The sequence below is a fragment of the Dipodomys spectabilis genome, unplaced genomic scaffold (assembly GCF_019054845.1).
Source record: "Dipodomys spectabilis isolate Male_0828 unplaced genomic scaffold, ASM1905484v1 ptg000125l, whole genome shotgun sequence".
NCBI classification, from domain to species: Eukaryota; Metazoa; Chordata; class Mammalia; order Rodentia; family Heteromyidae; genus Dipodomys; species Dipodomys spectabilis.
The window spans coordinates 5,801,223-5,814,943 of NW_024870802.1; the positions used below are offsets into that span (position 1 = coordinate 5,801,223).

General features: G+C 38.6%; 1 protein-coding gene across 6 annotated transcripts in view; it reads left to right on the forward strand.

The window, feature by feature from the left end:
* Xpnpep1 (X-prolyl aminopeptidase 1) overlaps nucleotides 1-13,721 on the forward strand; it is a 53,766-nt gene that overhangs the window by 6,424 nt on the left and 33,621 nt on the right. For 3 of the 6 annotated variants that reach the window (XM_042689326.1, XM_042689332.1, XM_042689330.1), the window contains exons 2-3: nucleotides 618-706; nucleotides 6,705-6,829. In XM_042689326.1, the coding sequence (XP_042545260.1) occupies nucleotides 618-706; nucleotides 6,705-6,829 (214 nt within the window). Of the gene's footprint in view, nucleotides 1-84; nucleotides 163-617; nucleotides 707-6,704; nucleotides 6,830-13,721 lie in introns of all 6 variants that reach the window. The other 3 variants (XM_042689329.1, XM_042689327.1, XM_042689331.1) reach the window with 2 other exon arrangements.

Consider the following 13,721-nt stretch of genomic DNA (forward strand, 5'->3'; position numbering starts at 1 on the left):
TGTCCCTCTCTTACCTCCTTCTTGTTTTCTTTTCCCCCTTCTATACACTCCTCTCTCTCTTTTCTTCTTTTTTCTTTGATACAGGGTTTCATTCATAGAGCACAGCCTGGTCCTGAACTCACAGCCCTCCTTGCCTCAGCCTTTGGAGTACTAGAACCACAGGTACAGAATAAAGCAAGCACATGGAGTGGGTTATCTCAGATTGAGCAAGCATAAGGATTGCTAGCCCAAATGCAAAGTCAGAAAGGAATTATGAGGGCCTAAAATGATTCAGTTGATAGAAAAGGAATGGAAGCCAGAATGAAAGAACAGGACAACACAAATTAAAAATAAGTACTTGTGAAAAATACAATCACTGAAAATGAAATCTTTTTAGTTTACCTATAAAGAGATTAGACACAATTGAACACAATTCATAAAGTGGAAACTAGGGCTGAGGCTCACCTGTCATGGGGATGTTTTATACCTTCAAGTTGGATTTCGTCCATCACTGATAGTGGGGTGAGAGTTCTTCTGATTCATGGACAAAACTGCTAAGACAAGTTGATGCCTTCTTTGAGTCTTGCCACACTTCCTGTGGTCAAAGTCTTTAACTTCCTCTTCTTTCTCTTTGTAAGGGCGAATCACCAAGATTTTCAGCTGCAAAATTTAAGAATAATTGAATCTAACGAGGTGACATCATCAGGAGACACAGGTGTGGAAACAGGTAATAATAATTTTACCTATAAATTAGACAAGATTTTTGGCCACTGTGCCCATGAATGAGAAGAAATGGTAAGGGATTAGCAATTAGTTGATCAAGGTTGGGGTAGGATCTGGAAATCACTTTGTCCTTTGGCTCTCTGGGTGGTTATTTAATTCATATATTTATATATATATATATATATATATATATATATATATATCACTTTTTTAGTAATAAGTAATAAGTTAGTTAAGTAATGTTAGTTAAAAAGTAATAAGTTAGAAAGTGATAAATATATACATATATATTCTATTTGTGTGGAGACAGGTGGGGATAGTGGGGTAGAGATAGATTATTATTGAAATGTACTATTCTAGAACTTCGAATCTGTCTTTTATCTCTAACATAGATCCTTTTTGATCATGTTAGAAATTAGCTTTCAGTCTTTCATCAGATTCTCAAGTGAGAAAATACATTATTATGCTTTATAAATTGAATGTTCATTTAGGAAAACCATCTTGAAATCATCTCTCCTCCCTAGAACTTGTTAGTTTTGTGATTCTATTGTTAGAAACCTGAATTCTGAAAAGTGGTATATTACTGTATTTCGGTCCCAAGTAAGTTAGTGCTTTTCTATGGACATATAGGATAGCCATCCTGTTAACTTTTTTCAGACTGAAAAATTGATCCTTTAAAGTGTGCAAGAAACCATCATTAGTCTCCCTTTGGAATAGCAATGCTATTACTTTATTCAATTTTAGGTAATATTTTTTTCTTTAAAAATGTATATGTAGCCAGCATATTTTGGACCATAATAGGAAGTAGGAGAGGAAGGAAGAATAAGCAGGAAAAAAGAGGAAGTAAGAAAGGGGGAAAAAAGGATAGAGTCATCAATATAGAGTTCAAAAGAACTTCTCCTTATATTAGGACTATTATTAGTTATTTCAAGGACTTATCAGTTCAGTTTTCTGAGGTTGTAGATGTCAGCTGGCCACTGGAGCCCATGTGATTTGATTCTATTGATTTTAGAATGCTCTAATATTAAGTCTTCTAGGTAATATGCATGGACTTGAGAATTGGACAGACCTTGGGTCCTGGTTCCTGATAATCCAGCAGACTTGGGCAGCTGCTTAACTTATTTAAACTCCTGTTCCTCTAAATGGGAATAATGAACTCTCCGTAGGAGGATCATTGTGAGAATTAACCACTAATGTATGTAAAACCCTCAGCCCCTCCCCACAGCCATGCCACCTCTAGAACTATTGGTGCTGGCAGAGCATCTGTCCATGTGTTAAGAAGATGAAATTGGGGTAAACCAGCCCCTTCCATTATAACAAGATGAGTAGGAATCCCAGCTGGTGCTTCAGCTCTTGGTTCAACTATTTCTTCACCTCAAATACAATGTGTTATCTGCTGCACATGGTACTCTCACACATATTATCATGTTTAACTCTAGTCACCCAGTGAGGTAAATAGGGTGTGATTTCATGTGCAAGTGAAGGAAAAAGTGTTTGTGATACAGGCTGAGGTTTGGGAATCTATTTCTTAACAGCAGATCCACATATGCAAAAGCATTTTCAATGAGTCATTCCCTTTAAGTCACAGTTTAAAAATACCTGGCAGCGTATGGGCTAATGTTACATCACGGACTAGGTCTGTTGCTCTTGGCTTTCCAGTTCCCTGCACACTCTGCTCAGCTCTTGGCTGCTTCTAATGTTTCTGAAAAAAGAGAATGTGGAATGAGCAGGTGTTATAATATGACATCATCTAAATTCCTAGCTTGCTTCTTTCACTGCAGATTTGTTACTCTTGGTTATGTGGGTTTGTAAAGATCATAGATCCCAAATTGTGGCATTCATTTAGCCCATCTCAGTGATTGTAGGTATGTGTCAGGTGGAAGTACTTCTGTCGTATCTGGTATAGGCGACAAAGAAGAGGCTATATTGGACCAAAGACACCAGCCAAATATGATGAGTTTGAAGGGTGAAAAAGAAAAGGGGCATGTTGAGAGTGTGAAGGGACAGGTACATAGAGGAAGGACGTAAATACGTCACTGCAGCAGACTGAAAGTGTTGGTTGCAAGGCCTTATGTGTCAGTCAAGTGGAGCATGTTATGATGAGGCCAGAGATGGTGATGGCTGTCAGAATGGCTGGTGTAGAGGCAGGTTACAGTGCCCAGGAAGGCAAAAGATGCCTTTGACCAGGGCCACTTTGCCTTACAGTTTGTAATTGAACATGTTGTGCTTGCCGTGGGTTATGTTCTCTTTACTGATGAGGTGAGTGACTGATAATGTTGGTGCAAACGACTGGTACTCACTAAAAACAAGGAGGTGGTGCCATCAAAATCCTGAAGTCATGTGTGCTTTAATTAGAGGCTGCAGTGTATAAAGAAATTAATGAACTTGAAGCAAAGAATGTTGGCCCCTGTCATTTGGCTTCTGTATTTACTTTATAAAATTCTGTATGCCTGGTTGCACTCTAGGGCAATTAAATCAGAAGTTCCCTAAGTAATTCGGATGTGCTGCCAAGGTTGAACCACACTACTCCAAAGGAAGTCTTCATTTTTTGCCTGTCTCTTTCTAAAAATATTAACCTTGTCTGGTACATTAGTGTATGCCTATAAATCCTACCTACTCCATAGGCTGAGGAAGGGCTATCATTTGAACTCAGAAACTTGAGATTAGCTTGGGCAAAATATTGAGTCCCTGGCTGGTCAGGGGAAAGTTAAATTTCTTAGAAATATAATTTAGAAGTATAGTAAATCTATTTGGAAGTTTCTTGAAGATATCAGCTGCTGACAATATTATGAGATCATAGTAGGCTTCATATTGGACCCAGATTAGACTAGATTAGACTGGATACTGCTGACTTTTCTTTGTCTGATAATTGAGAAATTATGGGCATAATAGATCAAACGAAAGGAAAGGAATAGTAGTTTGAATAGTAGTTTTCAGAGGCAGTTGCTGTACTGCAGGGAATGTGGGCATGATTGAATCATGAGTTTTTAGCAACTTTTTCTTTTAGTAATTCTGTCTTTTTAAAACTCGTTAAGTAGAGCTCCGAGGTCTGTTACTGAAGTTGTTCTTGCTGGCAATAATGAAAGAGTCCTATAGTCAGTATGGTACCTGTTGGAGAATCTCTTGGAGATAATCAGAGCTGAGGGGAAAAGCCCAGGGTACTGATGGTGATGAAGAGGAAGAAGCTGTGAAAGTGTTACTGAACAGATACAGAATCATACCTAGCCGAGTATAAGCCTTAGCTAGTCAAGATGTCTGTCCTTGAAGACGATCTGACTGTCTCACTGTACCACGATGTATAACATTGTGTATTAGGACATTTTGGTTAATTAAAATCTTTTTCTATTCATTGAAAAAGTGAGTTGACAAAATCCAAAACAGTTGGCAAGGATATAGAGCAACAGGAACTATTCATTCATTGCTGAGGAAATGTAACAGTACATCAACTTTGGAAGACAGTTTAGCAGTTCTTTATAAAACTAAAGGAACTTATCATCTGATCTAACAATCACACTCCTTGGTATTTACTCAAATGCTTTGAAATTTCACATCTATATAAAACCTTCACATGAATGACAATAGCACCTTTATTTATAATTACCCAAACTTGGAGACAACATAGTCTTTCAGTAGGTGAATGAGTAAGCAAGTTACAGTACATCCAAACACTGGAATATTTTCAGGACTAAAGAGAATGAGCTGTTAGACCATAAGGAATCTTAAATACACATTATCAAGTCAAAGAAAAGTCTTATGTCCATATTACAATCTGAAAGGCAATAACTGACCTTTCTTACTGTTTCTGTGGTTTAGTCTTTTCAGAATTTTATATAGTAAGTAGCTTACAGGATTTTTAGGGCAGCTAAAATACTCTACATGGTACTACAGTGGTGGGTACATTATGTATTTGTTGTTAAAACTCCTATCATACAACACTGAGAGTGGAAGATTAAGCTGTGGACTTAGGATGATAGGGCAGATTTATCAGTTGTAACAAGTACGCTGATCTGGTAACAGCTTGATGGTGGGAGAGGCTGTGTGTATGTGTGTGTTGTGGTAGGGGCTATGTGGGAACTCTGTACTATTCATAAATAAGTTTGAAGCCAGGTATAGTGACATGCACATATAATTCTAATAGTCTGGAGGCTAATGTAATAGAATTACTAGTTTTAGGCCAGCTTGGGCTACATAACAAGATCCTGTCTCAAAAAAAAAAAAAAAAAAAACCAAAACAACTAAGACAAACCCAAACCTCCAAGAACAAGCAAACAAATTGGAAAACTCCATTATTATACTGTGAGCTATAACCATGTAGCTTTGTGCCTGTAGCCCATGGGATATACTAAAATATGAATGATCCCCAGTCTTTATTGCTTTTTGTGAAATTACTTTGTTTTTTTAAAATTTTTTATTGTAAAGATACTATACAGAGGGTTACAGTTACATGAGCAAGGTAATGAGTACACTTCCTATTGAGCATTATTACCCCCTCCATTGTTTTCCCCCTACCATCCCTTCCCTCCCTACCTTCCCCAAGGTTCTTTTTTTTTTTTTTTAATTGTGATTAAGTGATTACATAATTTCCCAAATTTCACAGTATTGTGGAATAATGATGCTCATTTAAAGTCACAAGTTCATTCTAACTTTCCTGGAGCAAATTGTCTATCACGGTCTATAACATATAACGGTGTACACATGTCCACCATACATGTGATCAGCAGCATGGGGATATTTAGTAGTGGTTCGACCAGATGAGTGGTTTTGTTTCTTAAGTCCTGTTAATTTTGCCGTATGTGAAATTACTTTGTAATGTGGCCATTGTACTGCCATGTGTTTATCAGAACTGTTAATAGTTATTTTGTTGAATAAAAATCTTTCTGAAGAATCAACTAAAGCAGTTAAGCAGTTTGTACCATGTGTGCTTGCAGTACAGAAGTAGTTTTTAGTTCTTAGTGGTATACAGTGCTCTTTTGATTTTTGACTACTTCAGTGTTTGTAAAAGTTCAAGAATTTCTACTGGGACCACATTTAATTTCTCTAACTTTTCTTTTTCATGACTTTTGATTTTCTCTTCCTGCTTTGTGTTTTGTAGAACTGTTAACTCCAGCTGATTGGATCTGCTTGGTTCTTGGGACTTCTTGGGTCTAGCCTAACACTTCCCTCACCCCATATTTTAAGAGAGAAGAACCCAGCATTGAAGCTCTGATCCTCTTCTTGAGGGTCAGAGCAAGTTTTGCTATAATAATATTTACTATAGTAAAAGACAGGACTTTGGTTCGTAGTATATTGAAAGTTCTACCCCAAATTTGGTGTTGGTTGCTTAAGAAAGCTGTTTATGAAACATGCTTTAATATGGACAGATGTAAGAAGCAGAAAAGCACCAGAAGAAAATACTCTAAATTTACTTACCCTAAAGCAATTCTAGCAACTCCATTCTTATTTATTCATATACAGCCTCTATGAGTTCTTTTGTAATCAGTGTTTAATCACTTATGAGTATTGTTTCCATGTCTTTCCAAGTCAAATAGAGATCTGTAAAACATTTTTCTTGTGTTGTAGTAGTTTATTGCTATATTATAGTTTATGTAACCAATCACATTTTCTTTTACTTTAAAAAATATAAACAAGGATCACATCTGTATTTTTGTATATTTTTCTCCTCAGAATAAAGTCCTAAAAGTGAAATGAGTAACCTTAAGTGAATTTGGAAATGAGTCTTAGTGGCTCAAATTTTCCTGCTGTATGATGGATGGGTATTTGGAAGTATTTGTGTGTATGTGTGTGTGTGTGTGTGTGTGTGTGCGCGCGCGCTCGCGCTGGAAGTAATATTTAAGAACTCCGAGGGTTTCTAGAAGCTTTGTGGTTAGCTTGGTGGCTTGGTCAGTTTGAGACACAGCTGGGATGGAGCAGAATGTAGAAGGTTCTTATCTCTGTGTCTGGCTTTGAACTTATTGAATTACTGGGGTTAGGCTAATTTAGAACAAACTCTTCTGTTGTTGCAGATAACAGAATGGCTCCAAAGGTGACTTCGGAGCTGCTTCGGCAGCTGAGACAAGCCATGAGGAACTGCGAGTATGTGGCAGAACCCATCCAGGCCTATATCATCCCGTCGGGAGATGCCCACCAGGTACAGAGGAGAGAGGGGCTGAAGATGGAACTCACCAGCCTTCTTCCTCTGAGCCATATGTATCCATGGAGCTCTAGTTGTCAACCCAAAGAATTCTCATTGCCCCTTTTAAGAGATCTGTCTCATTGTGTGCCTATAGTTTCAGTCCCTGTTGCTTTGTTTCCAATGAGTCTGCCCAGTTTTCAATCAATGGGGAGAGAATTAGTAGACAAATTTACAGGTAGAAGTCCTGGGCCTTTCTGATAGTGATACATTCCATGTCATGTCCCCCTATAATCCCCCTTTTCTTCCCTCTCTTCCTCCTTTCTGCCCACCTAGCTGTCCCAACAGTAATTAAGGATACTATGATAACTGCTACTATCTCTTTAAAACCAATTCAGCAATTTCCCTTTCCTTCTGAGAGCAGCAGTTATCTTACTGGAGGGAAGTTGTGATTGGAGAACCAGACAGTACGTGGTAGGGCTAAAGGGCAGGAGGATAAGCAGGTCCTACACCCACTGTAGGGTATCCAATTGAATTGAGGGCCTATACTGTGTTTATGGCACTGTAGGGTTACAAAGGTGAATTTAAGATTGGATTCCTGCTCTTACTGTGGTTAAGGTTTACTGAGACAAGATAATATATGAAGTATTCTTCTGTAGAGACATGCATATGTACATTTGTTCCAACCTTTTGCTTATGTGCAGGTTACTACCTTAGATACTGTACATGATACAAAGATGAGAATTGTTCCTGGTGGGAAAAAGCACTCATTATAATAGTGGAGTTTAGATGTGCAAACACATATCCATATTACTAGGTAGAGTGGGGTAACTGCTATTAAGAAAATTTGGACAGGGGCTGTGGAAGTTTGAGGGCTGGATAGAAGGATGATGGAGAGTGTGGGGCAGGAAGGTGCTCTGAACTAAACCTTGAGGGATGGGTAGAGTTTAGATAAACAGCGGTGAGGGGTTGGAGGAGAAAAAAGAGGAAGGAAGGGGTTCCAGGTAGGAGGATTGGTACGGAGGAAAGGCAGAGAAACAGGAAGCTTGGAATGCTTAAAGAATCAATGTGCTCAGTTTCCCCAAATCCTGAGCTAAATCCCACTAAAAACCAATTTCAAGCATGAGGCTGTTGCTGAGGCCGATATGACTGTACCCATCTTCTCCCAGGATGGTTGCACCTGCTACTGGAGCCCCTGGTGTGGCTGTTCTCTACTTCCTAGCACTTTGTCTGAGATGGAGACATCCTGTGAAAGGGGCTTTGCAGGCTCTCTTAAAGTCCTAGCTTAAAGATTTCTCAAGGCCCTACTTCATTTATGAACCTTACCTTCAGAAAAGGCCTGAAAGTGCATGTTATTTGAATTAAATGTTAAAAGATTTGTGGTTAAGGGGCTGGGAAGTTGCCTTGCATGCATGAGGCCCTGGGTTCAATTCCTCAGCACCACATAAGCAGAAAAAGCTGGAAGTGGTGCTGTGGCTCAAGTGGTAGAGTGCTAGCCTTAAGCTGAAGAGCTGAGTGACAACGCCCAGGCCCAGAGTTCAGGCCCCACGACTGGCAAAAAAAAAAAAAAAATGTGGTTAAGGCTGTTTTTGTATTTCAGTTTTAGTTTTCTTTTTGTCTGGGGTTGGGCTCCATAATCTGTACAATCTGTGTGTACTAGTAGGGAACATTCTTGTAGCTAAGCTAAGCCAAATTTGTCTTGATACTCTTAGTCCCACGTGCTGTTCCCAAAGCAGCTTTTCTTCTTTTCTTTTCTTTTTTCTTTCTTTTCTTTTATTTCTTTCCTTTTTTTTTTTTTTTTTTTAGCTTTTTCTTTCTTTGTTTTTCTTTTTTTTGAGACAGAATCTCACTATATATCTCCGATGGCAGCACTCATTATAGCCCAGGCTAGGCTTGTACTCTCCATCCCCTGCTTCTGTTTTCTGAGTGCTGGGATTAGGGTTCTACCATTATGATTAGCAATACAAACCTGGTTTTTAAAAAAATTTTAATTTTTTTTTTTTTTTTTTTTGGGTCCGGTAGTGGGGCCTGAACTCTGGGCCTGGGCGCTGTCCCTCGGCTCTTCAGCTCAAAGCTAGCGCTCTATCACTTGAGCCACAGTGCCACTTCCGGCTTTTTTCTTTTTGCTTATGTGGTGCTGAGGAATCGAACCCAGGGCCTTATGCGTGTAAGGCAAGCGCTCTACCACTGAGCCACCTTCCCAGTCCAAAAATTTTAATGTTTTTTATTGTAAAAATACTGTACAGAGGAGTTAGTTACATGAGCAAGGTAATGAGTACATTTCCTATCAAACATTGATGCATCCTCCTTTGTTTTTCCCCTACCATCCCTTCCCTCTCACCTCCACAACTACCCCTCCCCCAAATTGTAAAGTTTGTTTTTCAACATCGTGTCTTGTACATCTCATTGTTACAATGGGGCAACCTGTATTGCTATTTAAGCATTTTGTTCTGTGGGGGAGGAACATACGAAGCAACAAAAAAAAATAACGTGGTACATTATAAATATGTCAGAATCAATAGCAAGAAAGAAAAAAACCACTTGTCCCTATCTTGGGGTTCATTTCGCTTAACATCATCTTATATGGTCATATTTTCTGCTTGTCTCAGACATATACCAGTTATTTCAAATGAGGGAAACCAAGGGACCTATGTTTCTTTGGGCCTGGCTTACTTCACTTAATAAAATTTTTTCCAGGTCTTTCATTTCCTAACAAATAGGGCAATGCCATTCTTTCTGATAAGGGCATAGAATTCCATTATATATCTTAATCCATTCATCTGCTGAGGGGCATCTGGGTTGGTTCCATATCTTAGCTATGGTAAATAATGCTGCAATAAACATAGTTGTACTGGTAGCTTTAGTATGGTCTTGTTTGTGATCATTTGGGTAAATGCCCCAAAGTGGGATTTCTGGGTCATAGGGGAGCTCTATGTGGAGTCTTTTGAGGAACCTCCGTACTGCTTTCCAAAGTGGTTGAACAAGTTTACATTCCCACCAAGAATGCAGTAGGGTTCCCTTCTGGCCACATCCCCTCCAGCGTCTGTTGTTTGTTAGAGTTCTTGATTATAGCCATTCTAACTGGGGTGAGGTGGTATCTCACTGTTGTTTTGATTTGCATTTCTTTTATGGCTAGAGAGGTTGAGCATTTCTTCATATGTCTATTGGCCATTCTTATTTCCTCTTCAGAGAAGTTTCTCTTTAAGTCTTTAGCCCACTTATTTATTGGGCAGTTGTTTCTTTGAGGATTTGTTGTTGGAGGATTTAATATTTTGAGTTCCAGGTATATTTTAGATATGGACCCTTGTCTGTTGTATGGCTAGTGAAGATCTTCTCCCAATCTGTGGGTTTTCTATTGATCTTGCTAGCTATGTCCTTAGCCAGGCAGAAGCTTTGCAATTTCATGCAGTCCCATTTGTCCAACCTTTCTTTGATTTGTTGTGTTTCTGGGTCTCTATTAAGAAAATTTTGTCCTGTGCCAAGGAGACCTAGGGTTTCTCCTATTCCATCCTGTAATGTTTTCAGAGTGTTTGCTTTGACTTCGAGATCTTTGATCCATTCGGAGTTGATTCTGGTGTAGGCTGATATATAAGGATCTAGCTAGTTTTCTACAGCTGATTAACCAATTTTGCCAGCACCATTTACTGAAGAGTCTGTCTTTTTTCCATTCTATTTTTTTAGCTCCTTTATCGAAGGTTAGGTTGTTATAAGTCTGTGGGTTCATTTCTGAGTTTTCAGTTCTGTTCCATTGGTCTTAGGTCTGTTCTTCTGCCAGTGCCAAGTGGCTTTGTAGTAGAGTTTGAAATGTGATTGATATTCCTCCAGCACTATTCTTTCTGTTAAGGATCATTTTTGCTATTTGGGGTCTTTTATTGTTCCATATGAATTTTTGGATTGCTTCTATTTCCTTGAAGAATGAGGTTGGAATATTGATAAGTATGGCATTGAATTTGTAGATATCTTTTGGAAGTATTGCCATCTTCATGATGTTAATCCTTCCGATCCAGGAGCATAGGAGGTTTTTCCACTTTCTAACTTCTGCTTTGATTTCCTTTTTTAGGACAAACCTGATTTTTTGATACACTGATTGAGTTTAAAAGTGTGCCTGCCTCTGGTATTAGGTATGGCCGGAGACTTTTCTAACACAGTTCCTTCTGGGAATGGCAAGAAGCTAGCATCCTAGAGCACCAGAATTACATGGCTTCCCCTTGAAGAAAAGAATGAAGCTTTAGTCCCAGATATGTCTTGCCCATGTAATTGTAACCCCTCTGTATAGTATTTTCACAGTTAAAAAAACACACACACACAGAAAAGGGCAAGCATGCCCAGTATGAGTTGTCACTTACTGCAGAAGTTGCTGTTGTATAGATGTCACAGGCTTATATTTGTGTATTCTTGACATCCTTCTATCTTCACTCCTCTGCTGTTTTTCTTTTATAACCTTTAACTGGCATTTCTGTGGTTTTAGCATTGCGGTTTGTCCTTATGTATATGGTAGAAGTTGTATTTTACATTTTTGGTGCATCTTTTCTGACTGCTCAGGGCCAGGTACTAGGTGGTTAGTACCTAGATAACTTTAGAGACTGTCTTCGTTCATATGTCTGAGTTGCCACTTGCTGGTTGCTTGACATTGGGCCCTCTATCCTACTATCTTCACCTCCTGAGTATTACAGGCATGTGCCACCATTCCTAACTTCTGTTAATTCCAATTTTTAGCCATCAGTTAGACTCTCTCAAAAAGGGATAGTGACTTAACACTGTTTTTACTACTATAGCTGCTATTATTGTTATTACTATTATGGAAATTAAAACATTACAGAGATTAAAGAGTAAAAAAGTCATAGTCACAGAAGTGGAGACTGCTAACTGTTTTATTTTATTTACTAATTTTACTGCCTTCTTTGTTTTTCCCCTACTATCCCTTCTCTCTTCACCTCCCCAACTACTCCCTCTCTTCACCTCCCCAACTACTCCCTATCCCCTCCTCCCCCTGAAGTTGTGAAGTTCCTTTTGAACATAGTGTCTTGTATGTCTCATTGTTATAGTGGGTTAACTTGAATCCTTGTTTCAGCATTTTTTAATTTCCCTTCCCCTACCCAAATTAGAAAAACTGTATATACAAGATGCAGGCATCAGAATCAAATACAGTGACAACAGGAGTTATACCATGGGGAAGAACATACAAAAGAAACAACAACAACAACAAAATCACATAGTACATTAAAAACAATAGTGACAAAGAAAAAAACTCTTGTGTCCCTATCTTGGGGTTCATTTTGCTTAGCATCATCTTATATGGTCGTATGTAGATAGCTTTTGACCTTTTCTGCTTGTCTGGTAAGATTAAACTAGATGTATACTAGTTATTGCAAATAAGGGAAACCGTGGGACCTATGTTTCTTTGGGTCTGGCTTACTTCAGTTAATATAATTGAAACTGCTAAGTGTTATAGGAAACTGTTCACTGTTCAGTAAAAACATGTGAGGCATAAATATAAATTAAATTAACTTTGATACTATATTTTACTTATTCCAATACATACAAAATATTTTGACATGTCACCTATATTGAAACTATAGTAACACTTCATATTACTTTTGCTTTGTTGTACTAAGTCTTTAAAATATGTTATATATTTATTCTGCATTTTTTTTTTTTTTGGGTCCGGTCATGGGGCCTGAACTCTGGGCCTGGGCGCTGTCCCTCAGCTCTTCAGCTCAAGGCTAGCGCTCTACCACTTGAGCCACAGTGCCACTTCCAGCTTTTTTCTTTTTGCTTATGTGGTGCTGAGGAATCGAACCCAGGGCCTCAGGCATGTAAGGCAAGCGCTCTACCACTGAGCCACCTTCCCAGCCCCCTTATTCTGCATTTGTAAATATGGGAACATCCATACTTCACTGGAAATATTTGATCTGTATTTGTACTTCATTAAGTTTACTGTTGAAAAAGTAAACTCATACTCAAAATTTTCTAAGCATACTTTAAAGTTTCCAATAATGAAATCTTGAGTATCTGTTTTAAAATTTTCTTTAAGTTATTTAAAAATGAAATGGTTAATTAGCTACATTTCAAGTACTCAGCAGTCCCAGGTGGCTGGTGGCTGTTGTGCTAAACAGCAGAGGTTTTGCATGTAGTGTACAGGGCATCCATAGTGAGGGGATAATTAAGCCAGCAGGCTCAAGGAAGGCTGCCTGGAGAAAGTGGTGGTGAAGATTGGGAATAGTTGCGGGGCTCGGGTGGCTCACACCTGTAATCCTAGCTACTCAGGAGGCTGAGATCTGAGGATTGGGGTTCAAAGCCAGCCCAGGCAGGAAAGTTGGTGAGACATCTGTTTTTTTAAAAATATATATATATTGTATATGTAGACATGTATATTGTAGACATCGAATAGGCCTTTAGAGTCTACAAATTCCTCACTTAATCCCTCCTTAATCTTTATTCCATCAAGCCTTCCTAATGTCTGATCCATCTTTGGCTGGTGCCAAAAAGCTGTGACTCCTGTCACTAGAAAACTGGAAGTGGCGCTGTGGCTCAAGTGGTAGAGTACTTGTCTTGAGCTGAAGAGCTGAGGGACAGTACCCAGGCCCAGAGTTCAAGCCCCATGACTGACAAAAACAAACAATAGCAACAAACCTCCCCTAAGAATGTGAATAGAGTTTGGACTCATGGAGAGATAGAATTCTTTCTTAATGGGCAATATGCCTCCTACTTGTATTGTGAAATCTTTCAAATGATACATTAGAAGTTTTTTTTTTGTAGATTAGCAAAAATGCATTCCTGTTTTCACATTACTTTATTCAGAGCTAATAACTGCTTTCCTTAATTTTCTAGTAACTTAAGTGTAAACATCATATATTGCAGGTTTAGTTTTAAAAATATCTTAGATGTTCTTAAACTGTGAACCTTAATT